At 33.5% G+C, this 26,031-nt stretch overlaps 3 protein-coding genes across 3 annotated transcripts; 2 read left to right on the plus strand and 1 right to left on the minus strand.

The window, feature by feature from the left end:
* Positions 1-1,034: 1,034 nt before the first annotated feature.
* LOC114187182 (probable amino acid permease 7) lies at positions 1,035-5,761 on the plus strand. The gene is made up of 7 exons (XM_028075346.1): positions 1,035-1,381; positions 1,785-2,021; positions 3,977-4,070; positions 4,245-4,459; positions 4,536-4,669; positions 4,771-4,998; positions 5,097-5,761. The coding sequence occupies exons 1-7, from the start codon at positions 1,297-1,299 to the stop codon at positions 5,496-5,498; spliced, it is 1,395 nt and encodes a 464-aa protein (XP_027931147.1). The 5' UTR covers positions 1,035-1,296; the 3' UTR covers positions 5,499-5,761.
* Positions 5,762-6,820: 1,059 nt separating this feature from the next.
* LOC114186640 (transcription factor MYB80) lies at positions 6,821-8,147 on the plus strand. Its single transcript, XM_028074602.1, has 3 exons — positions 6,821-6,996; positions 7,077-7,206; positions 7,299-8,147. The coding sequence occupies exons 1-3, from the start codon at positions 6,864-6,866 to the stop codon at positions 8,011-8,013; spliced, it is 978 nt and encodes a 325-aa protein (XP_027930403.1). The 5' UTR covers positions 6,821-6,863; the 3' UTR covers positions 8,014-8,147.
* Positions 8,039-23,907, minus strand: LOC114186639 (proteasome activator subunit 4). The gene is made up of 35 exons (XM_028074601.1): positions 23,553-23,907; positions 22,316-22,418; positions 22,111-22,223; positions 21,628-21,750; positions 21,279-21,380; positions 21,026-21,191; positions 19,596-19,712; positions 19,428-19,495; positions 19,223-19,324; positions 18,928-19,144; positions 18,415-18,651; positions 18,205-18,332; positions 17,969-18,086; positions 17,663-17,881; positions 17,428-17,583; positions 17,220-17,296; positions 16,906-17,111; positions 16,386-16,599; positions 16,215-16,294; positions 16,009-16,126; positions 15,745-15,915; positions 15,119-15,287; positions 14,993-15,036; positions 14,859-14,901; positions 14,630-14,781; positions 14,346-14,440; positions 13,316-14,214; positions 11,821-12,090; positions 11,645-11,740; positions 10,807-10,985; positions 10,482-10,563; positions 9,962-10,086; positions 8,996-9,088; positions 8,382-8,535; positions 8,039-8,263 (listed from the first exon to the last, which is right to left on the minus strand). Exons 1-35 carry the CDS (start codon positions 23,711-23,713, stop codon positions 8,222-8,224), a joined length of 5,439 nt encoding a protein of 1,812 aa, XP_027930402.1. The 5' UTR covers positions 23,714-23,907; the 3' UTR covers positions 8,039-8,221.
* Positions 23,908-26,031: the final 2,124 nt, after the last annotated feature.

The raw sequence follows: 26,031 nt of genomic DNA on the forward strand, positions 1-26,031 counted from the left end.
AAAAGTAGAAGGAAATAACGTGGAAAGTAGAAAAAAGAAATGAAATAAAAAAATATTTTAATTGGGATTTAAATGATAATATTAGAAAATATTCAAGAAATAATATAATGATAAATACTTAAATTTAGAAATTTAAACAACACCTTAAATATATATAAAAGCTTTATATATAAGAACCCTTTTAACACCTTAAAGAAAAAGGTCATATAATTCTAGAATTTATGTTTTTTGTTTTATACACATCAATAACAATTAAAAAAACCTAAAATTTAGGTTTTAATAGTCTTATATTTGGACAGACCAGAATACTGTTTTTCTTTTCCTTATTGAACGTCTTTGTTACCGTTTTCTATGAAGTTGTGAAAACAATGTACTTTTGTTTTTCTCACAATGTACACAATCTTTAATCATTACATCAAACACAATAGTAAACAAAAGTTAAAAGGAAAGGTGTACTAATGGAAAAACATTAATCATTAATACAAAATATTAAAAATAGTTAATATTTGAAATAAACCTCCAAAAGTGTAGTTTATTAATAAATTTGATCAAACACCAACTTTTGGTAAGTATTTAATTGTATGATTTTAGTCCTTATAAAAATAATATTTTTTTTTATTTTTATATTTTTACAATTAAATAATTCTCTAATAATCATCAAAGTGAATGTATTTTCAAGATGTTAAAGATAATTAATGAATAAGTAAATAAGATTTTTATTATTCATGTACGTGGCAACATTTTAACATACAATATTATATCAATAATGAATTAAAATTTAAAACTTTAAAGAATTAAATACACAACCAAAGTTTGATAGAAAATAAAACTACAAATTTGCATGGTTTTAAGCCATAAATTTAACATAGTTTTAGATTTAATTTATCATCATCATGTGGATAGGAAAAACTACAATAGTTACAAAACAAGAAGAAATTGATGCATAGTGGTCATGGTTACCGAAAATAAAGGCGAAAAACCTAAACAATGTGTATTGAAAAAAACAAAAAGAAAAAAAAAATCACTCTCTCACTATATAACACGTTATTTGGACACTTCCACAAGTAATTGAGAATTTGGATTTGTATGTGGCAAAAGACAGTTTCATGTCAGTGATCTCACTCACCCACAAACCAATCAGAGCAAAACCAGATTCAAAGATCGTTTCTTTTTCAAAAAGAAAACTCCTTTTACTACCGATTCTTTCAGTTTTCCGATGAACAACTACTTCTGAGAGTGAACAACAAGAAACCTGTTTGATCCATCCATTGGGTTTAGGCCATCTGATCAAGAACCATGAATGATCGAGAAGGTTCAGCAACTGACAGCACCCCATTGTTGGAGACTCAGTATTTGAACGCTCATCATGTTGAAAGAACTGGTTTCTCTTCTTCTCTCATCTTAATCATTTTTTTATTGTTATTATTTGAATCATACTTCTGCATTGTTACTGTTACATGAATCTTGCCAGCTATTTTCTTACAAGATGGTAACAGGATTCTCAATCTTGTATTGTGATTAACAAGATCGTCATTCACCAATCAGAAATAGACGAATTTACTGAATTTTGTCTTGGAAGTGGTATATCTTGAATTGATGACTTCTTATTGTTTGATTGATTGCTTGTGTAAACTATGATAGAATTAATGACTTCTTATTGTTTGATCGATTGCTTGTGTAAACTATGATGGGAAATTGAGAATTGAGAATTGAATTGCATTGAATTGTTGATGATGGATGTGAGAGTGATTATGTGTGATGTTGTGAATGATGGAAAAAAACAGGAACAGTGTGGACTGCAGTGGCACACATAGTGACAGGAGTGATAGGGTCAGGAGTGTTGTCATTAGCATGGAGCATTGCACAGCTTGGTTGGATTGGAGGGCCTCTCACAATCATTTTCTTTGCCTGCATCACTCTTCTTTCTGCTTTTCTTCTCAGCAACACCTACCGTGGTCCAGACCCTGAACATGGCCCTCATAGGAGCTCCTCATACCTTGATGCTGTTAACCTCCATAAGGGTAACCTTCAATACTCTGCTTTTACCATTTTTTGTTTCTTTCTGGTGTTCTTGTTTTCGTGCTGGTGTTTGCTGTTATCTGCTTCTGATGACACGTGATTGTGTGAAAAGGTTGAGGCAATAATGGGTCAAGATTTGTTTTATTGATATTTTGCAACGGAAAAAAAAAAAACTTTTACACATTTTTACACTCGATTAGATGAATGTAAGTGTATAAAGCTACCATTGTCCCTTTGCAACAGATGAAAATTGGAAAAAGTGATGTGTGACACGTCTAAGTGAAGTAGTTCAGTGTGTCACGGAAACTACATCTTTTGATTTTGTTGTGTTCAGATTCAGATCACAACTTCACCCTTTTGAATGCTTCCACATCTTTCTCGTTACACTTTGTTCACAAGCCACACCAAACCACGTAATAAATAACAAGAGAGAGAATACGAATCTTTAAATTAATAAATTGTGTCTGATAAGTGTTTGATATATTTATCGGATTCGTAATTTGTGACTTCTCCAGATCTATGTTTTACCTGAGAAATTTAATAAACTTGGAATGTTTGAGATTTAGGTTTTGTTTTTATCTATTTTATAATAGAAGTGTTTTTATGTGATTTTTTGTTTTTTTAGATGATTGATTTGAGTAAATTCGTTTAAGTGTAATATGATAATTTAACTTTTATTAAGTATAGAAACAAATTTAAAATATATTTCAAAATTGAATTCATGAAAATGAAATTTAATTAATTTTAAATATTTAATAATAAAATAATGTTTAATTTTGTAAAGATACAAATATTGACATTTTTACCTCAATTTTAGAGTCACATCTAAAAGTAGATATGATTTTATTTTAACAATATAATTTTTTTTTTCGAAATTGAAATTTAAAATTTAAAATAACTAAATTCTGTTATAATTCTTTTAAAATTTTAATTTTAATATATGTTTTATCCAAATAAATATTTTACTAAAGAATAATTTAAAATTTCTAATAGCGAATTGCCTTTTTTAATTTATCATCCAAATATCTTAAAATTCTTAATCTTGAAGATATTAATTTTATTGTTAAATTATAAAATTTTAATTAGTTCTCCCTATAATATATTTTATTATTTAAGCATCTCTTTTAATTTTTATTTTTATTTTTCAGAGTGTATTTGGCAGATGATTGAATTCTGAGCTTTTATATCCACTAATTCTTAATAATACAAGAACAAGAGATATGTATTCCATGTTGGTATGGTGATTTTCTAAGGTTATACTTTATTGTATTTATTCTTGTATAAAAACAATATATTACTTTTTCGACCATCAGGGGTTGTTGATACCAAGTTAAAAACTCAAGCAAGAAAATTATAACAATTGACTTTAACTAATTTAATATTGAGAAACATCAACATCTTTATGTGATTTAGGGTGAATTATGTGTTTCAATTTAAAAAAATTTGAATGTTTTGAAGGAGATTACAATTATCTCCTCGACTCATTTTTCATTTTTTTATTTCACGTTAATAATTATTTTTACAATGATTAATATCCCAAATTTATAAATTATTTATAGAAAAGAAAAGTTAAAAAAGTAAATATGTTATATTTTTATTATTTTTTTAATTTATTCATTTAAATATTTTTTATAAAATAAATCTAGCTCATTTAGATATAAGTTTAGATTATTTTCAACATTAAAAACAATTCTATAATCTTGTTTTTCTTTCGATTAAACTTAATTTTAATTTATCACATCAATTAAATCATTACAAATTTTATTTTTAAATTCACTCGCTCTCACTTACATATCCCTCGAAAATAACAACACAAACTTCGTTTTCTAGTCTACTCAAATCCATCATCTTCTTCTTTTCCAAATCAATCTTTATTTTGATCAAATATGCTAGCAAGTTTGGAAGATCATGTTAACCTGTTTCTTTGGACGATGCTAAATGGATGGTTACGTTACAGGAGAAGGGAATAGCCGTTTCTGTGGTGTTTTTGTAAACGTGAGCTTATATGGTTTTGGAATTGCTTATGTCATTACTGCTGCTATCAGTATGAGGTGTGTTCACTAACTTATCAATGGTTTCTCTCTTGTTTTGTTATTTCCATTTCCTTGATTTCTGCTACTTGTTGCAAACAAAAATTTATTTCTCACATGTACTACGTCATGAAAACATGAGGGTGTTCCCAAAATATCAACTTCATTAGTTTGGACTACTGTGTGTGATCGCAGAGCAATCCAAATATCAAACTGTTACCATGGCCAAGACGATGAAACAAAATGTGGATTTGATGGTGCATATTTGATGCTTATTTTTGGGGCTATCCAAGTTGTTCTCTCACAGACACCCAACTTCCACAATATTCAGTGGTTGTCAATTGTAGCAGCAATTACGTCCTTTTTTTATGCTTTCATAGGAATGTGGCTTTCTGCTGGACAAATTACGGGTATGTTCATGGACAGTTGTTTGAAAGTATATAATTAAATCATTATGTTTTTGATTTTTTGCAATCATTTGATCAGAAAATGGACGAGCTGATGGTAGTATTAGTGGAATCCCTACTTCCAGTAGAGTTGATAAAATATGGCTGGTTGCTCAAGCGCTTGGTGACATAGCATTCTCGTATCCATTCTCGGTGATTCTTATAGAAATCCAGGTATGTATCTCTAAGATAATCAGAAAATGTAACTTTATCACATCTTTTTGGAGAAGCTTTAAGAATTATAAGGTTAATATAACTTGGTACAATTGTTGAAGGATACTTTGAAGTCGCCTCCACCAGAACACCTAACCATGAAGAAGGCGTCAACAATATCTGTCATTGTGACAACATTTTTCTACCTCTGTTGTGGGTGTTTAGGATATGCAGCCTTTGGTAATGATACACCAGGAAACCTTTTAACAGGGTTTACATCTAATAAACAGCATTGGATTGTAGACTTTGCCAATGCTTGTATAGTGATTCACCTGGTTGGTGCATATCAGGTACATGTATAAATTTTATTACAGTTCTTCCATCTGGTGTATCTGCTATCCTTGCACTCTCCACCAAGTGTCATTGGTTTTATGTTGTTCTGGTGCAGGTGTATAGCCAGCCACTTTTTGCCAATGTTGAAAATTGGCTACGTTTCAAGTTCCCAGACAGTGAATTTGTGAATCACGTATACATGTTGAAACTCCCATTGTTGCCAGCTTTCCAACTAAGTTTTCTGAGGCTTTCTTTCAGAACTGCATATGTTTTATCAACAACTGTGATTGCAATGCTCTTTCCCTACTTCAATCAGATTTTGGGAGTTTTGGCTGGAATCATCTATTATCCATTGTCCATATATTTTCCGGTGGAAATGTACTTGAGTCAGAGCAATATTGAGCCATGGTCGTCTCAGTGGGTCCTGCTCAGGGCTTATAGCATCGTTGGCTTTGTGGTGGGACTGTTCACTCTCGTTGGATCCATTGAAGGGATAGTTTCTGCAAAACTAAATTGAGGAGCTTTCAACGGAATTGGAAGTTGAACTGAGAAAATAGATTGTGGTTGCATTTTTTGTGTTGAAATTCAACGTTAATCAGCATTTGATGAGTTCAAGGTTCGGCTGCTCTTCCTGTTAAGACGTGACGTAGTAAAGAAGTGTAACTGGGTTGCAGAATTGCATTAGTTTCTTGGGAAACTAGTTAGTTCCATCTGTAATACTTTAGTTAAACGCAATTTTTTGTCATGGAATAAAAAAGTTGAGCAGGTCCGGTTTTTGAAGCAGGTTTTGTCATGCCTTCATTTCACTTCATACTTGAGACTTAAGGAAATCTGTTCTGTACCTGAACTGCATTATACTTTCCATTCCAGTCTGGTAAAAATATCCGTGTATTTTTTTTCTCTTTAACTAAGATTTCACTAAATTAACAGTAAATGAGGATATAATGACATCACCAATTGGACGAGGAGCACATCATACAGTACTAAGATTTGTTGCTCAGTAAAATGATAAATAGAATTTGATACAGGTTGTGGAAGAGAAAAATATATTTGTTAAAAAATTGAAATTAATATACAGTTTAAATTAAAAAAAATTAGATGAAAAGGTTTTTATGAAAAAGTTAATTTTATATTATTTTGTAAAAGCTTTTGGAAGAAGCTCCTTGAAGATCCTAATTATCCATGCTCTTGTGCTCTGATTATTGCAGAAGTATTGTGAAAACGAACAAAAGTACACATGGAGTGTGGTGGGATCGGTATCACTTTCCAGGGTCTCTTCTGCTGCCATAGTATAGTAAGAAGGAAAATTGATGATCAAGAATGTTATGTAAGACTGAAACGCCGCACGTGAACCTTGACATAAGTAACTGTGAAGAAAGATAACAAGGTTTTGTGTGATCAAAGCATAAACCTACCCAACAGATGCATTAAGCACACAAACAATGAGCAAAGCGGTCAACAACGAAAGAGAAAGAGAGAGAGAGATGTTGACCAAGCATCTTGCGGGTGAGCTACCTACCTTCCCTTCACACGCTCAATGGCGTTGAAATTCTTTAACAAAATCATGCGCCTTTGATGCCTTTATGCCATGCAATTCCAATTGGCACCCCTTATATATATATATATATATATATATATTAAGAATAACAGGCCTACCAGAAAAACAAAAACCAACTCAAACAAATATTCCACGTCTTCCCTTTTGGCCTCAAAGAATTCAAAGACGGGTAGAGAGAATTCACAAGTTGTGTTGAAAGAAAGAAAACACAATTTCTTATACTCAACACTGACCTCAATTATTCTAGTCCTGAAAAACCTGAAAAATAGGAATTTGTTTGGCGTAGGAGAATTAACAAACTGAAAAGGAAAAATAATAGCAGACATGGGGCGTATTCCATGCTGTGAGAAGGACAACGTGAAAAGAGGACAGTGGACACCTGAGGAAGATCACAAACTCTCCTCCTACATTGCTCAACATGGCACTCGCAACTGGCGTCTCATTCCCAAGAATGCTGGTTAGTCTATCTCCACTCTATTTATATTGATATCACTCGTATCGTATCAATGCCAACACAAATATTATTCATTTAAATAGGCCTCCAGAGATGTGGGAAGAGCTGCAGGCTAAGGTGGACTAATTACCTTCGTCCTGATCTCAAACATGGGCAATTCTCGGATTCCGAAGAGCAAACCATTGTGAAGCTTCATTCAGTTTTCGGTAACAGGTGCATTGAGCGTTATCATGTATTTAAGTTATTGTTAATAACGTAGTTAGTTGATTGATAATAATCTTTATGTTACTTAAATGGATGTTCAGATGGTCACTGATAGCAGCCCAGCTGCCGGGACGCACCGACAATGATGTAAAAAACCACTGGAACACCAAGCTGAAAAAGAAACTGTCAGGCATGGGTATAGACCCTGTAACCCACAAGCCATTTTCCCATCTAATGGCCGAAATCGCTACCACATTGGCACCCCCACAGGCAGCTCACTTGGCTGAAGCAGCCCTTGGCTGTTTCAAAGATGAGGTGCTCCACCTTCTTACCAAGAAGCCGATTAACTTCCAGGGCCAGCATTCCGCTGCAGCACTGGGGCATAACTTCACTGATTACATTAATTGTAAGCCAGATGAAAAGGACGCAACTGTTGAGAAGATCAAGTTTGACCTATCTAAGGCCATGCAACAAGAACCTGAAATGATGCCCTCCAATAAACCTTGGGACTCCACACCAAATACATCTGCAAGTTTTGTGATGCCTTATAGTGTTTTCCCTACAATATCTGCTTATCAATTCTCTCCACCATCTTTCGCCAATAAAGGTGATGCATCTCCATGGAGCCAGAGTGTATGCACTGGAAGCACATGCACAGCCATGGATCGGCAGAGCCAATTGCATGAAAAGCTTGAAGAGGAACATGGTGATGATTCTGAGGCCACCAAGGAAATTAGAAATCTATCCAATATATTCAACTCAGATTGTGTCGTGTGGGATCTACCAGCCGATGATTTAATTAACCCCATGGTTTAAAAAAAATTTACAGCGCAGACGAAAGTTATAAGCTCAACTTCTGACTAGACTAAGGAATAAATTACTTGAAAAGAATATCAATGGTACAAAATGTAAATAAAAACTATTTTTACAACTATGAATGCAGTCAATAAACAAAAAATGAAAAACATACTTTCCTAACTATTATTTTCAGTACTCTCTCCCAATAGCATCTTTGTATTTTTAATCAAGCAAAATAAGATGACGAAGACGATGTGTCTGCCAGAATCTGTGAATACGGAGAGAAAGTTAGCAAAAAAAAAAAAAAACTAGATGAAGAACCAAAAAACCAACGTAATAATCAGAATTTTAAACCACATATGTTTAGATTTTCTAGAGATAAGTACCTCAAGTTGGTCTTCAGTAAATAATTCTTTCTGAACATTCCATGTATCAGCATGGGTCCGCCTGAACTCTGCAACTGCTTTAGTAACTGTAGATTTGACAGGGGATGGCTCCCCACTAAAGCGGGCCAGTAGGGTAACATGTTCAGGCAACCAACTGAAAGAAAGTAGTTAATGCTGTCAGATAATTACAAGTAAAGGAATCAATAGACACCTTCCTTTGTGCCCAAAACAAAAATAAATTCATGTCTTATAAATCTAGTACAGAGATGAAGAGAGATGCTTATAGCTCAAAATATACAAGTAAAATTTGTTTATGATTGCAAAAAAAGTTTATATTAGATTATGACCGTAAGACTACCATTTAAGTCATTCATTGTAACAGTATAGGAGCATCACATATTTTTGAGGTTTGGTATTGCTCCTTTATATACTCACAAATGAACTCAAATTTCCATCTGATGCAGAAATTGAAGACAGCAGTACCAAAATATTGTATAAGCCAGGGATTTCACAATATGAACAAATAAGCTTTTGTTTTTTATTAAAAAAACTCAATCATTACAAGCATTCAAAATTACCAATATAAATCATATGCCATGGATGACTGGACAAACCTGGGCATGTCATATGGAGCAGATAATACAGAAGCAACCAAAGCGAGTACAGCGCCATGAACAGATGCTATTGTTGAACCAGAACGTGCATTTCTGTATTACAAAAATGCTCCCCACTTTAACAAACTTGGCATGTCAGAGCTAATAAAAAATAAGACTTTGCTAGATGACAACAACAAAAGTGTTAGTAAATCCATCTTGTAATAACTATGGCCTACATGTTAGATAAAATGTTTTCAAAGACAATAACTGCATGCATACCATGACTTCTTTTTTTCATCAATACATAATATCCTAGAGTTAGACAATCAAGCTTATCCTTCACATGGAGAAACTGATAGGAACTTAATTTATTAAGAAATTAATAAGGAAAATTCCATAGAAGAGAGTTCTGATTAAAAAGGAAAATGCAGTACCACAGAAAGCTAGGACTAATAATAGAAATCCAATAAGAAAGCCTTCTCTTCCCAAAGGCAAGAGCCACCCAAAACTACCAAACTGCAAAGCCAACCTCTCATTTCCCTGCTATTCCCTTGTAGCCCGCCATACAGCCTCTAACATAAGCACAAGGCTTCCCGTTGCTACATATGCAAGTTTGTCATAGCCTATGCAATCCCTCTTTGTCCTTACCAATATTGGAGTGCGTAATATAGAAACCTATAATATTTAGCATTAATAGTATTTTAGTTATATCTCTAGTTGTGTGGGACTAAACCACCGCTCTTGATGTTGCCATTACGGCAACCTCCAAAGAGGCCAGAACTAAGGCAGATCAAGGATGACCACAATTAAGGTGGTTAGGCAGCAGTCTAAAATTAAACTACAAATACTTCGTCCAAAAGACCATGCACAATGGATGATGATGATATTACATAAAAAGAAATGAACCAGAATGTAGGCTTGCTTTGAGGTCCATTTCTGTACAAAAGTAACTAAACTTTCGAAGATTAAGAGGCAAAGAATAACCTTGACTTTCTTCTTTTATGTACATTATTTGCCTCTATATATGCTCTACCACGGAAATCTGTAGCCAGGTCTTCATCTCCGCCCTTCATTAAGCCTGCTAAAACGGCTGCAGCATGTTCTCTTACCTGGTGAAAAGATTAAGACTGAATGTAAATGGCAACCATCAATAATGAATGGCCTCTCTAAAATATACGTTGATATGGATTGTCTGCAAAAGGAAAACTGCTATTGGGAACAACATATAAGCATTTTAAGGTATATCATGCTTTCCTCTACAGGAAAATCACAAGCTCCCATGTATTGCTATCTAAGTCCTGTCCACAACTCAGTTTATAAAGGCACGACAGGTACCTCACTGCTAAAAACTGCAGTGTTGACTAGGGTAAAAAGAGTGTAATGATAGCATGTTCTGTAAAGCACAAGCATCCCAAGCTATATTACCCAAATTTCTTTTTAAAGTTAAAAGAAGAAAAAAAGTATTCTGCATTTCTATTCAAATAACTTCTAAGAAAGAACTTGCCTCAATTTGATTGTCTACTAGTAACTTCTCAACAGTTCCCCATATTTCTTTCTTTTTTGAACTTGAGAGAATAAAAGTGTGCCTGTTAAAAGAGGAACAAAAAATTTTATTTGCTTCAGAACAAACAAAAGTGTGAAATCAATGAGAATAGAATAATCAGTGTAAAAACTCTGTTAAGTACGTGTTGCGGATACTAAAAACATGGATGCAAATACAATAACTGTTGAGAAAATATTATCTCATGAAGCTAGATACATATAATAAGGCATTCGTAGCCATTTAGAGTATGGTATGCCAAAGCAAACCTGACACAAGATCATGGTACCTGTACATGAAGGTACGCAGATATGTCAATGTAGCAGATCTAGTCCGCCAGTTGGAATCATTGGCAGCAGAGAGAATCACAGATACAGCCTTCTGAAGGTGAGGTTCCCAAACGATCATCCATTTAAGCAATTCAAATGCTGCCTTGGCTAATGTTGATAAATCCTTATTTGATGTTTCCTTCAAAAGAAAATAAAATTATTCAGAAGTGTGATAATTGATACCTTCTCTACTTGAGTGATCATAGAACCAAATAGAATAGGTATTCGAGAATTGCATTTTTTACACTTTTAATTAATACAGATGCTCTACAGGTAAAAGAATGTGAAAAGTATCACCTTCATTAAGTCTTCCAACGTAAGCAATCATAAATTAACACTTATATGTCTGTTTTATTGATCACCAAACTTGTATTACCATAAAACTACACCTCAATTGAAGTGTCCTTAGATGAAAGGATTCACAAGTATTCGTTCAGTAGCCTCAAAATATTAAGAGTTTCAGGAACATATATTCTAGATGTAACTATGGTCAATCTTATTACTGTTTAAAACATTGGAAGAACTAGAATCTTGGAGGTAAGTTAACACCAATGGAAAACCAAGTCAACATATATCAACCTAAAATTAATTCCTGGAAAAAGATAGATGCCCAAAAGTTTGGAGTTGCTAAAGAATCAAGTGCAAAAATCTCAAGAAAATTAAAAGCATACACATAAAACCAAACAAAATGTCAAAAAGAAGCATAAACCAACGAAAATCACATGTTAAGAAATCAGATAAGTTACAATGACGTCAAAGTAAAAGTTCAAATAACTATAGTCAATATATAGCTCAAACCTGCAAGCAAATCACAGGATACAGAAGCCCCACAAGCACATCAAGTAGATACGAGGATCTCCCTGACTTCAAGGATGAGATGATGAAGTAGAGTAGCTACATATGTTTGGAATGGTAAATAATTAGCAATAATTCAAAGTAAAAGCAAAATCTAAACTCAGTCATTTCATTGGTACCGTTTCCATCCATTTCATGTCATCTTGTGAATCACCATCCACATGCCCATTTTGAGAACTTCCATCTACAGGATTCACTACTTTATCCGACTGTGTAGCAATCTGAATGTTCACGACTGCTTCAGCTGCTCGCTTTGTAAGAAACTGAACCCAGCTTTCATCTTTCATCAAACTATCAACATTGTCACTTCTCCCATCCTGATGACTCGAATGGTATAGCCTAATGTTAGAGCACAATACAGAAAGGGTAACCCCTAGAGCCTCCCTCACCTGTTGCATAGACAAATTGAAATAGGTCAGAACCACAAACAATTAAGAAACTTGTTTCAACTTGTATATTCATATTACTTAACCCAGAAAAAGTACACCATACACCATTTATTTGCACCACTATGGTATTATCCAAATGTAAAGCAAGGATGTGTTGAGAAAACAAATGGAGATAATATATTCCATATACAACCAGACCACACTTAGGTTAAGAAATTGACAGACTATTTTGACAAATTTCTTGCAAAGATTTCCATTTTTTGTCTAAAAGACCTTATGAAATAGCCTAATGTGAGGACTATAGGTTAATTTAAAACTTTAAATAAAATATATTAACTTATAATCCAAACCAAACCAAACCTATATATATATATATATATATATATATATATATATATATATTATATTTAATTCTAAAGTGAGATAAACAAAAAACACAGCTTATATACAAGTGAACACTCAAGGATACTTGCTAGCATGAGCCTAAACAATCAACCAAGAGTGATTTCATACGCCAGCAAAATCACCTATCGCTTAATCCTCTTTCTTCAAATAAATGCCAAAGAATGTAATCCATTAGTTAATGACATAACAAACTTAAACATCATTACATTAATTTGTCCATGTAATAGATCACATTAATCAGTCATAATGTTACAAGTGCAGCCTAAGGTTCGGTAGTGTTTTAAACTATTGAATGACCATCTAACATAAATTTTAAACCTAATGTGTTTCTTGATTACAAAAATCCATTCAGATAGTTTATTAGTATATCAATCAAACTATACCAAATTAATATCCTGAATCTAGATCAACTATCCAGCTTGGCAAATCCTATCAAGGTATACAAATAAGTCCAATATGAATTAACTCTGAACAATCAAGGTAATATAATTGTCAATTGATGAGCCACTTTGAACAAAGCATGGAGGACCAAAATTCAGTTTACAATTTAATACCTAAGACAACAAATCGCAAATATAGTTAGTGTAGAGGCTAGTTGTATTTCAAAAGGATGCTGTTGATAGTGACACTGTATATGTTAGATAAAACTATTTAAATCATTATGTATTTCAAGAGTAGTCAATCCATGGTTTTGTAGTTTTATTTCCTGTCTCCAATTGGCTGGCAACAGATAGGAGGGAAGATAACAGATAAGGAGTATTGGAAGGGATATATTCAATTCAAGATTTATTGCAGATATGAGATCAAAGAGGATACTTACTTGGGCTGATGAGTGGTGCATATTTCCAAGAACTTCCTTCAGAAGTGTATTGTGGAGCTGGATTTCAGATACTGGCATTTTCTGAGGGGATATTTCTATAAGTGCAGCTGCCAGAAAAGCATATCGCTTGGCTGTTACAGTGGTAGCTACTGTTGGGGGTAAAGATGTCATCAAAGAATCCAGAATTTTTTGTCGCAAAAGAGGAACTCTTGTTCCATACTTCCCTTTACCAGTAACTGCATACCGTATGCAAGATGCCCACTCTGAAACTGATTCAACAGATTGGGTTAAAATGATATTCTTCAACTGAGGCATCAGCCAACTTTCCCATGTTCCTGATAAACCATCAATATCAGAATGTAGCACACCCGCCAATGCTTCAGCAGCCACACATTGTTTAGACCTCTCCTTAGCAGTTGTAAACTCATCTACTGCGCCTTTAAGAGCCAACACAACAGGCATGCCACATTCTTGTACCAGTCGTTTAAAAATACGTGCAAAACTTGAGTAGAATGTATCACTTCCTAAAAATGAGATCCAACTTGGTGTACGTGGCCATGAAGCGGAAAATTCAAAATAAAAACGAGTTATGGATTTGTCTGCTAAGCTTTGGAAACTCGAATCTCCCTGACTTCCTCTTGAAGCAGTTTCAGTATCAGTTATTATATGAACATGAGAAAGACTAGTCAGTGTCTCATTGAAGAAACCCTCTTCCTGAAAAGTTTGAGTTAAAGTTCCTTCAAGGGATGATTTGACATGCTCTTGCAATTCCTCAAATTCAGCCGATTTCGCACCAAGAGACGACTTATATGGTGATTCCTTTAATAGTGTATTCAAAGCTGAAATTGCAAGTATCCTTGTCTGAGGAAGTTGACTTTTCAAATTCTTCAGAAAGTGTCCTATATGAGCAACAACATGAATGACATAAAGACATTGAAAAAAATCAAAGCAGTAATACTACTTGGAACTGCAAAAGGAAAGTTCAATAAAATAAAATACAGAGATCAAAAAGAAAAGAAGCTATACAAACCAGCAGTTTCACTCAGAATTTTAGATGATGAATTTGGATGGTTCCGAGATGCCAAAGCCAGAAGAAGCAGAACTCTGTTAGCCATCAAATTATACCTGAAAAAGGTAACTATTAAATCAATGTTTTAAATATGAAAGAATATAAACTTGTTAAAAAATTGCTGGGCAGCATGTAAGCTATGACAAATAAATAAGAAATAGCAGGGAGACAGAATCCAAATATGCATGAGGAACTCATCTATCATTAGTGTCAAATGATTTTCGAGCTAAATGGTTCACATTTACCTCCAATGCAAGCCAGTAGAATCAAAACTCATTGAACCAATCTGAGAAACCAAATCTGAGAACCCCAGTCCACCAGTATGATTTTCTTTGTCTGAGATCCTGAAGAAGCTTCTAGATACTCCAGAAAATTGAATGTTGTACTTCACAAAAAGCTGTTGAAACCATGGAAATGTTGAATCATCTATAGCACATAATGAAACTGTGATAATCCGATGCAGGATAAGTTTACCTCATTAATTGCTTTCTGAGCTTTCAAGGATTCATGATGAGAACTTCAAAAAGAAACCACGAAAGTATTATTCTCTAATGTTACACACCAGAACAAAATTCATCCAAAACAATAAACAGAGAAAATGGAATTACCTTGAAAGAATTGCCAAGATAAATGAAGAAAATGACTTTGGATCCTGAAATCAAAGAAAATAATGAGACATAAAAGAATTAACCATCCAGAAAAACAATTTTAAGAACATCATCCTTGACAATTACTGTAGTCAGATGTTTGAGAACTGTTTGTGAGGCAAGGACTGAACAAGAACCCAAGACTGCATATTCCTCGGCATTGAGATCCTTCAAGTTGTTCGTTAGAGTGATAACACATTTTGAAATCAAAGATGGCCATCTCTTAATCAGCTTCACTAGAGATTTTCCTGCAAGCCTGGATTATATGAGAAATTTCAATCAGGTGTAGAAAAGTACTGTGCCAATATTAAGAAAGCATGTTATATAATTGAATGAGAAACTGTTTTAAGTTATACTTTTACAATTATACTTTATTTTTTTGTGTAGGTAAAATAGGTGAGAAATTTAGAGGAGAATGGAAATATGAGGCAGGTTAAAAATTCGAGCTTTTTTCTCCCTTTTTAAGTTTGAACTAATTTCATTATTCTATTTTTTCCTCCTTCAAAGAACTCGGGATTCTTTGATTGTTCATTGAATATGGCTAATCTAACTACTAAGATTAAGCATGAGAATTTACATACATGCATATATATATATATATATATATATATATATATATATATATATATATATATCTCAAATGAAACGCTAATGCAAAAAAGTAGAACATATAAAACATTAATGTTTCAGTTAGCCAAGGGTTTCTCACTAACAGGCGAACAGTTTCATAGCTATGCAGCGAGAGAGTCAGCAAATCGTCCATCAAAATAGTTACGTGATCAGATGGGCAGAAATTCCCATTTGTACGGTAAAGATGATAGGATGCTTGTGAAGACCTCCAGGTACTGTGCATAAATGCCTTATCGATAAGTGCCCACCTTGGTCTGGATAGACACCAAGCATCAGAGATTTATTAAAATGGTCTTGGAATGGAACACTGTTCCTGTAATCAAGATAGATGAGCTGTCTACCAATACCTTTTCTTTCCATTAGAATGAGATGATACAATGAAATTAATGGGTGGTTCTATTATGGCAGCAGATTCTAATTTCCAGGCCTGTCTATGACTAGACCACTCATCAAATTCCAAACTTCCTGCGGATAAACGGAATGAAACAAAATTAGCCAGCATATTTACAAACTATACAGATTAATATTTGAAAACTTATTCAGACACGGATACCATAGTTTCCTAAAGCATCAATGATGCGAATAATCAGTATCAACAGGATGCTGTCATCTGATTTTTTCTCCAGGACATATCTATTAATCCAAAAAAAGAAAAATTATCAGGATTTGTGAACAGCAACATAAGTTAAAGAAACAATGTACAGCAGCATAGCATAATCCTTACTTGCAGGCTACATGTATAATCTCAGCAGCTTTTTCTCTCAGAGCAGTACTACCAACAGTACAACCTGTTGCCCCAGCAATTAAAAACAGATTGTTTGAATCTTCATTCATTCCATTTCTTGAGTCTGGAACAAAGTCAGGCAAACATGAAAAAAGCCCTTGCAATGTTGATTCAATACGTAGAAGAGTCACTTTCAAGTGCTCTTTCTCATCCCCTGCGTGACAAATCACATTCAATATAACAGTTAAAATTTGCATTAAGCTAGGAAGAACTTCCTTCATGGAACACTACCATCCCAATATGTCTGCATCATGATCAACAGATTGTTACACTGGAAAGCAGTGGAGGAAATTTCTTTTCAAGAAATAAAATTCATAATCAATACCAGATTTTAACCATGTCATGTCAAAAGGGAACTCAAATAATTTATCTTGCTAAGGATGACGAGGTAAAGTATAAACTTTTTTGTTTTTATCAGCAAGAAATTATAAACTACTTGAGACATGCCTATTTCTCATACCTTGGTCTGCATGGATTTTAGACTCGCATATTTTCAACAGATCATCCAAAGCTGACTGGAAGTGAATGTCTATAAGATCATTTGCAAAATGAATTTCTTCATCACAAGGAATATGCCATTTTGGGATAAAGCTTTCCTGAGTGGAAAAACCTTTTGTGCTAATCCATTCTTCAAGAGCAACAGCATCAGGGTGACTAAGAACACACCTATAAAACAAAAAATTTAACATTTAAATTTCCAGAGAAAGATATAAACCACAGAATGAGGACTGAAAAAAACTAAATAAACATAGTCAAACACTTATATATACATACTTATACTGGTCAATTGGATAATAATGAATCTGACTTCCTAGAAGAGACCGAAGAAGATGATCAGCAGCCCCATTAACCTATCATTGGAAGTAACAATCAAATAGATTAGGAACCAATGGAAACTCCACTATTATCCACAGAAATTCACGTTTATTTGTAACATAATCAACCTATTTGAAGAAAAATATAAGCATGGAAATAAAAAGACCTTCCAAGATGGTGAGTCAAAAGCCAAGAAGACAGCTTCTTTGAATTGATCCTTGTAGCGAAGGAGTGCTGGACCTCCATATGTGATGCAAACTGACAATATCTTAAGTTGATAGTCAATTGCAGCCTCAAGAGCTGGTGAAATTGTGGACCTAACCTGAAAAAAAGTGCCCGCTTTCAAGAAAATCCAGAAGCAGTATAGCAGTAAAAGATAATCACAGGACCAAGAAAGGTGCCTTTGGTGAAGCAGACGCATCAAAAGTCCCTCCTCCTCCAAATCCAGTGCGTGGTGTTCCTTTCAAAGAAGATATCACAGACAGTAAGATTGGCTCAACAAGTTGACTAACTGCTTCTTCTGGGTTCGAGTGAACACAGGCACAACAGAGCAGTCCAACCTCTGCAACAGCACCAGGAAGAATATTTGTCTTCACAAACTTGGAAATTTTCTTCAGAGCCTATTGACATATCCGTGAAATGCAAGACAATATATTAGCCGAGAAATTGAAATAACTACTAAGTATTTTAAACTCACAAAGTAATACCTGATTATACAGTGAATTAGAAAGCCTCCCAAACAGAATTTCAAGCACACAGAAGTAGTATGGACCATCATCAACTAGGAAAGTTCCTGTTGTTGCTGATGACTGCAGACCCTCATTTCTAATGTACCAGAAACCAGTTACTCAATATAAAGCATAATAACATAAAAAATCCAGTTAAACATGGTTTTCAAATAAATTTAACATGCAACTGAGGGGACCTTAGCACTGTTACTTACATAACACTGCTGGGTTCCAAGTGTTGAAGTAAGGAAAACAGACGGCATAAGAACTCATCCAGCCACTCTGAAAAGCGGACCATAGGCATAAATGATAGGTCATCAATTTTATCATCCAATAAAGCCAACTGCATTTATAAGGTAGATAAGGTTAAGATTTACCTATATAAGAAGTTATTTATTCAATATGTCTAAAAGTTGAAAGCTTACATTTGAAAATATGGAACCAATTAATTGCATGGTAGCCAAGGTTTTTGGAGGGTCATTAGCATCCATGCCAAGTAATGCATTAGATAATGAAACCCCCATAAGATCAACGAATGTTTCATCACCACCACCAAGATCAAGTGGCTTCTTGGAGCAAGCTGATACAGATGTATAAAACAGTGAACGCCCAACAAATGCCACTGACATAACTGCAATTTTCAACTGGTGGGTGGCAGTCATCTGACTAGGCACAATGATTTTGGTCAGAAAAGCAAAGTAATCTTATCAAATATATCAATTATAGATTCAAAAGAATATATCATACAATCTGGACAGGCTAAAAGAATTTGATCAGGAAGAGAAACTAATATAATCAAATATATCACTTACACATTGACAAGAATATATCATAACCTTGGGAGACATTCTATAAAGAAAAAATATTATTCTTTCCATATGACATTGATCACACATAGCTACTCAACTTTAACCTAAAATTTGTGAAACATTACTAACCGTCTCAAGGGCCATATGGAACCGAGATGCCACAAATGGCAGAACTAATGAGGGTTCTACATAGGACAGTATAGAAGTTGCTGCAGCAACTGTCTCAGAGAGATGTTCATTCTTGCTGTATTGACCGCGGTCAATTAACTTAAGCACTGAATTAACAAAGAAAACCCTCTCTGATTCCCCAAGAAGCTGTTCAGTGGGTCTTCTATTATTTGTGCTCCTGTCATACAGAACCACTTCAGTTGCAGAAAACTGACACACATGAAAAAGTATATGACAATTTATAATTGATTCTTACAACTGTTCATTCTGTAGACGCTTTTGAAATTGAAACACCAAATGAAACAAAAGCCGTTCCAAGGCGTAGGTCCATCGACCCCCGTTTGAGGGATGATAATATCTACAAGAATAAATGCCAATAAAAAATTAAGTAAACAACAGAACTAAAGAGAAAGCAAGCTTAGTTAAGCAAAGTATTTGGAGCAATAAGTGAGTAAACAAACTGTTCCAAAATGTTGATCAATTTTTCAAAGTGCTGCTGTGATGGACTGCCAGGTTTTAGTAAATATACCTGCAGTTTCAATTAAAATATTACTAAACTAAAATTAAGAAATCAGAACATGGTTCCAATGTTAGAATCTCACAAAAGTAATAGCAACATATTTGCTTACTATTGATTTGGAGATAGCCTTTGCAGGAGTAGAAGTTTTATTAGAGAACAAGAACCTAGTGTTTCTTGGGACATCTAGTGAAAAGGGGTATGAACCACTTCCATTAGCAACAGGTACCTGTGATTTACAAGAATGGTTTGATCCAAATTACTAAACAAGTTGTGAATCTCATAAGGTAATCAATGCAAATATAGATCAATTAGCTGAGGTAATACAATTTACACAAAACACAGCAGGGAAAGACAAGGGTGTATCAACAGATCAACTAATCATAATGGTGTAGCCAAAGGATGCCCAATTTACTTCTTACAGAAATTTGAAAATGCATTAGCTAGTTTCCCTAGCAAAGTAAGGACTTCACAACAAGAGCTAAAAGTTACACTTCACTGAGCCTATGTGCCTTCTGTGATGCTGCTTGGGCATTTGATGTGGATGATAGACGGCCACCCTCAGATGCCCGTCTCTTTCTAGGGCAGAATCCAATCTCTTGACACTCTATGAAGTAGACTTATGTTGCTTGCTTGAGTGCTAAAGCATAAGAATACAGAACCTTAGCCTTGGCAGCTACTGAAGTCATTTCAGTTCAATCTCTTCTTCGTGAGCTCTAGGTTCCTACCAGAACCACTATTATCTACTCAGACAATCCGAGTAGTGTGGCTCCAAGAAACAGTCATGTGCTTCACTCTTAGACTGAGCACACAAAATTAAATATTTTCTTTGCCCTGAAGAAGGTGCTGATAAATCTCTCACTCTTGACCATGTTCCTGCTTAAGAACAAGTTGCTGACATTCTCAGCCGGTCTCATCTAAAGAGGCTCAGTTCTAGAATCTAAGAGCCAACCTCAAGAGTTCTCAGTTGTTCGTAGCTTTCACCCTAAATTTGTAGAGGGGAAGAAAGTATTTGTGATTGTATATTAGCTTAAGTATTTTAGCTTCTGTTGAAAGCAATAGATTAGCCTTTGCTAGATGTAGTTAGTTATGCCAGTTGCAGTTTATTATCCTAACTATCAATTATGTCAGGGTCTGTTTGGTCAAACTTCTCCATAAAGACTTTCAGAAGAGAAAAATAAGAAGAAAAAAATGAAATAAATTTCTGCATAAGTTAAAATTAGTTCACGCACAAATTAAAAAGTAAAAATTTAGAGAAGTCACAGGAGAGAGTTTCTAAAAAATATGCATTAGGTGGGGGAGCCCCAACCCTTTAAGGTTTTCAATATTAATTTAACAAAGAAAGAGGACAGGAATATAACAAGATTCAAGCTTTAGAATAAACAAGTCTTCAGAGTGATAAAATGTATCTATTTCCTAATCATTTTCAGTTCATATACGCCTGATGCTAAAATATTTAATCAAAGTGTAAATAAAATCAACCTTGTCAGAAGAATGAAAAAATATCTAATCAAACATTCCCAGAAGAACTTACACACTCACCTCAAACATATTCAAGTATCTAGCAAAAAGCAAAGGCAAGAAGCAGTCCCAGTCAACATTGTGGTAATTTTTGATAACACGAGCTATGACATCTGCCCATTGATTGTTCCAGAATTGGCAATTTGGTATAGATTCCCACAAGTCTATACACTCTCTTATCCAATCACTGCCAATCCAATTATAAAATTTTACTCCACAGGAAGTCATGTCATATATCACACCAAAAAAGTCCTAAGAATTTTATGCTTCTTACTGGGTAAAAAAGGCCTCATTATCCATATTTGTTGGGAGAAAGAGTCTTGCAAAGCCTGAACCTTCAAAGGATGAATTATGCCACGGGTTTTGCAACAAAGATCTACAAATTATCAAATGACCCAAAGAAAAGGAATTAAGAAGAAAACAAATTAAATAATCTTAAATTGGGAAAAGAGTATAATTCCTAGTGCAGGTCCAGTATGATTCCATTCAATGGAAGTATTGATCCACAGGAATTTCATGTTAATTCAGCTCATCATCAATATCAATATAAAGTACAAAACAAAATAAAAGGCAAACTCTCGTAATAATTCAAGATTATGAGGAAACATCACCAAAGCACTCACTTAAACTCAGACCATATCTCAAAGGCAGAACCTGATGGGAAGAATCTCCGGCAGGACTGGACAAGGTATGTTATAGTTTCAAAGTGTCGTTGTCTTATTCTCCAACCTTCTGGACCTGTACTTCTGCAACGAGAATATAATTCAAAATCCCCAACCAACAATTTTGAAATCTCATATGCAGAAAAGAAATAAGCTGTTGAATATTTTCAATTCTATATTTTGATTAAGAGACAAGAGATTATTAAGTTCAAAAGTAAATGAAAAATAAATTACAAAATTGAATTCAAAGACAAACTTATGCTTATAGCAAAGGTAACTTGTGATTTACTGCAACGTCAAGCATTGAATCCTTGAGATTAGTCTTCATTTCTTTTATTTTTCCTTTGTTCTTTTTATTTAGCTAACTAAGAATCACAAATTAAGTACAGAATAATTTTAAACCAATTAAGGCTGAAGCAGAAACAGTACCGATATAAAACTCACCTAGTAAAGTGTGTGGTAATCAGTGTATCATACAGGGGCCTCCATCCAACACTCAGTGTAATCTTTTTCCTATATTTGTTGAGTAATCTGACCACTAAATTTCCCCATCTAACCTAATAAACAAAAAATGATACAATCATTTAAGAGCAAGCAGAGACCAAAAATAAACACTCCGTGTTTCATCCAAGATAAAATGCAGCAGCACCTGAGCATAAAGCTTATTACGGGCCACATGAAATATCTCAAGGCCCATCTGAGCAAGGTCGCGAACATCCTCCAAAGAAACATCACTTTTTGCCTTTATGAAACTGCACAACAAGCATAAAAGTTAGATTCGACCCAGCAACAAACTCTGTCTCTGAATACAAATTGAGTGGGGGAAAAACTCAAATCCACTACTAATAGATTATAATGCAGTTTTGGAAGCAAAGCAGAGCCATTACTTGCAACCAAAGATTTAAACAACAGTTCTCGAACGTGGTTTCAAATCAAGCAAAACAAATAAGGTTTTTTGGAATGACACCAACTGCAATTATGGCTGCAGCAACCGCGTTTGTCCAAAAATTCCCACAATCTCAAGGATTGTGATGAAACTAAGACTACAATTATAATTTAAAACCTTATTTATAAGAAAAGTGTTCCATCAGCTAACATACACCAAAACGAGTAATAACAGTATTACACAACCTTTGAAGAAATTTAACAGTTAATATAACAAAATACTAAGTCCTTTTTAGTGTTAATTAAGCACAAAATAACTTCACAACAAACAGCGGAAGAAATTACTTAATCTTGTTCGAATAATTTATTTAGAAGAGAAAAACAATCATCATTTCCTTGTAATTAAGCAGAATCAAACATGCAAAAACAATTATAAACGAAGTCAATCCAGCACTCTCCGGAACTATCCTTCCGTTCACATACTTTGCAAAACTGCTCACAAAAACCACGATTCTCACACACCTAAGCCTTTAAGTAACTTCTTCCCAACCTTCTATCACAAGTTCAACGTCATTTCCTAGTAATTAAGAAAAATCAAACATGCAAACCCAATTATAAACAAAGTCAAACCCCCACTCCCCGAAGCTATTCATCAATTCACATAATCTGCAAAACCGCTCACAAGACCATGAATCTCACACTCCTCGGCGTTTTACTAACTCCTCCGAAACCTCCGATCACAAATTCAACAGCATTTCCTCACGGCACAAGCACGAAAAACCTCGCACCACAGCACTAGCTAAAAGTAAAAACTTAAAACGAAAAAAATAAATAAAAATCAATCGAGGCGATATTCCAGAATCTTCTCAATTAAGCCGTACGGCGGAGAAATACGCCGAAAGCGAAAGCTAAAAGAGATGAAATGAAAACAGAAATCATAAATTAATGATGAATTAGGGAAAAGGAAGAGACGGAGATTGGAAATGAGAGTAGAAACTGACAGGTCGAGGACGGATATGAATTTGAGAGTGGAGAAGACGGATTCGGGATCGTCGGGTCGGAAGGAGGACTTGACGGCGGCGATGACGCGAGTGAAGGAGTCGCGCTCTGCGGCTGTCTGAGCGGCCACCGGCGGCGGAAGCCATGCATTGTAGAGATGCATTTTGGTATCGGTTTCGGAGAAATGCTAAAAACGAAGATACAGAGAGTTTGGTGGTGGCGTTTGTTTGGGAATGCGTGCGTATATATAGGATTGAAGATTGAGAGCAACTTTGTGAACACGAAAAAGGTGAATTGAGTCGCGTCACAGAGAGAGAGAGAGTGTAAAGAGTTATTATTATTGGAGCAAGAGGAGACTTAATTAGGGGGTTTGCATTTTGGGATTGACTTTACTTCATTATTCAGTTCAGATTCAAGGTGCGGAATTACTTTAAACCTTTTTTCTCTTTTCTTTTTTTTTTTCTTTTTTTTTCTCTCCCAGTTCTGTTCTGCTGATGCGAACCTATGTAAGATTCGAACAGTAGTAAATTCCAATATGATAAGTTTTTGCAACGCTCTGACATGTTTGTTTGAATGTAGTAGTATCTTTAATTATTTCTATCAGTTATATTCATTAAAAAAATTATATCATAGATCTTGTTCCTTGTATAAAAAACTTCTGAATAATTTTAACTGACGGATAAAAGAAATTAGTTAATACAGGTAAAAACACTTTTTAGTTGTTTAATATTATTATTATAAAATAGAATGTCCTTACTTGAACAACTATATCACCAATTACAATACTATAGTTATAATAGATATAAATAAAGGTATAACTCGTGAATTTTATAAATTTGTCTTCAATTTGTAAAATAACTAAAAGTTTAAACAAAACAAAACTATTAGTTTTCTAATGGAATGATACTTTGTATCTCTTTTAAATCTGTTAATTACTTTTAATTATAAGTAGAGGTATTGTTAGAAAAAAGCTACGCTAATAACAATAATACAATAATACAAAAAAGTTTAATTAAATTTTAATTAGATATTTATTGTTTAAGTTTTTTTTATTGATCAGATTATGTGGTTACTACCGAGTGGACGTAGTTGTTATCTTGTTTTGTTACATTGCTTAAATGTCTTTTATTCTATAATTTTACAATTTTCTATAAAGGTTAGAGTCTTTAATGACAATCTCTACAATAAAAAAAATCAATCACTATTCTATCTCTCTATGTTTCTAAGAGCTATGTAACAATGTTTTCTTTAACACATTTAAGGGAACTTCTCATTCAAATATCAGTTCTAACTTATCAACTTCTCTTACAACAAGTTAATGAAGGAGTATTGTCTCTTTGAGAACGCTACAATATCTCTTATTAGATTCCCACCACATTTACAAAATCATACATTTGAATATTATAAATTGTTTCTCTAGTGTATTGAAGATAATGTTTTCTCGAGACATTTTCATTCAACCCCAACAAACAATATGTCAAAAACTTCGAATGTTTTTACTTGATGTTCAAAACATCATAATTTAAAATAAAACTGTGATTTTGATATAAAAGATATGTATAAATTGATGTCCAAAACATGCATGTAGGAATTATTAATAGATTATTACAACCAATCGTGCATCTTATACAATTTTTTTTTTTTATGTATGTTATTTAATTATTATTACTAATTTACTCGAAAATGTTTTGGGTGCGAAACATTATTGTTCAAGTATATAATTGGTCGTCCAATTCGTATACTGAGGTTTAAGTAAAATATATATATATATATATATATATATATATATATATATATATATATATATATATATATATATATATATATATATATATATATATATATATATATATTAATTGGTCAATAATATATGAACCATAATATAGACAAGCGGTAGTAGATGTTAATAGCTAAAGTTTAACTTTAATATTAATTTTTTAGGTTTTTATATGTTTTATATTATAAGATAGATACATAATTATTCATATATTACTCATATAGTTAAGAAAATAATTATCTTACTTCTAATTTATAATGAGTATTGTGATTTCACCATAAGTTTGATTTAATACGATGGTAGGCCTATAATCTCACTTCTAATACGATGTTTTATCTCTCTATAATCAGATATTATGTATATTATGTTAAATATACGGTGAAAAATTATGTATAAGATTAACTTTTTTATATTAAAATTCAGACAAAGTAATGTATTTATAATAAAGAGATTATGAATATAAATAATAATAATAATAATAAATAAAAAATAAGACATAGAATATCTAATATATTTAAAAAAAAATAGATGGTAGGTAGAAATATTATAAATTTTTAGATTTGTCTCGTATAAATTTAACGATGTATGAATATGAATATAAGTGCATAATATTAAAACCAATAAATAGTTGCGATGTTAGAGTCCATATTTTTTTTTTCACATGAATTTGACCAAATTTGTTTTCATTAATATTTCACGTCAAT

This window comes from Vigna unguiculata, chromosome 6, assembly GCF_004118075.2.
Source record: "Vigna unguiculata cultivar IT97K-499-35 chromosome 6, ASM411807v1, whole genome shotgun sequence".
NCBI classification, from domain to species: domain Eukaryota; kingdom Viridiplantae; phylum Streptophyta; class Magnoliopsida; order Fabales; family Fabaceae; genus Vigna; species Vigna unguiculata.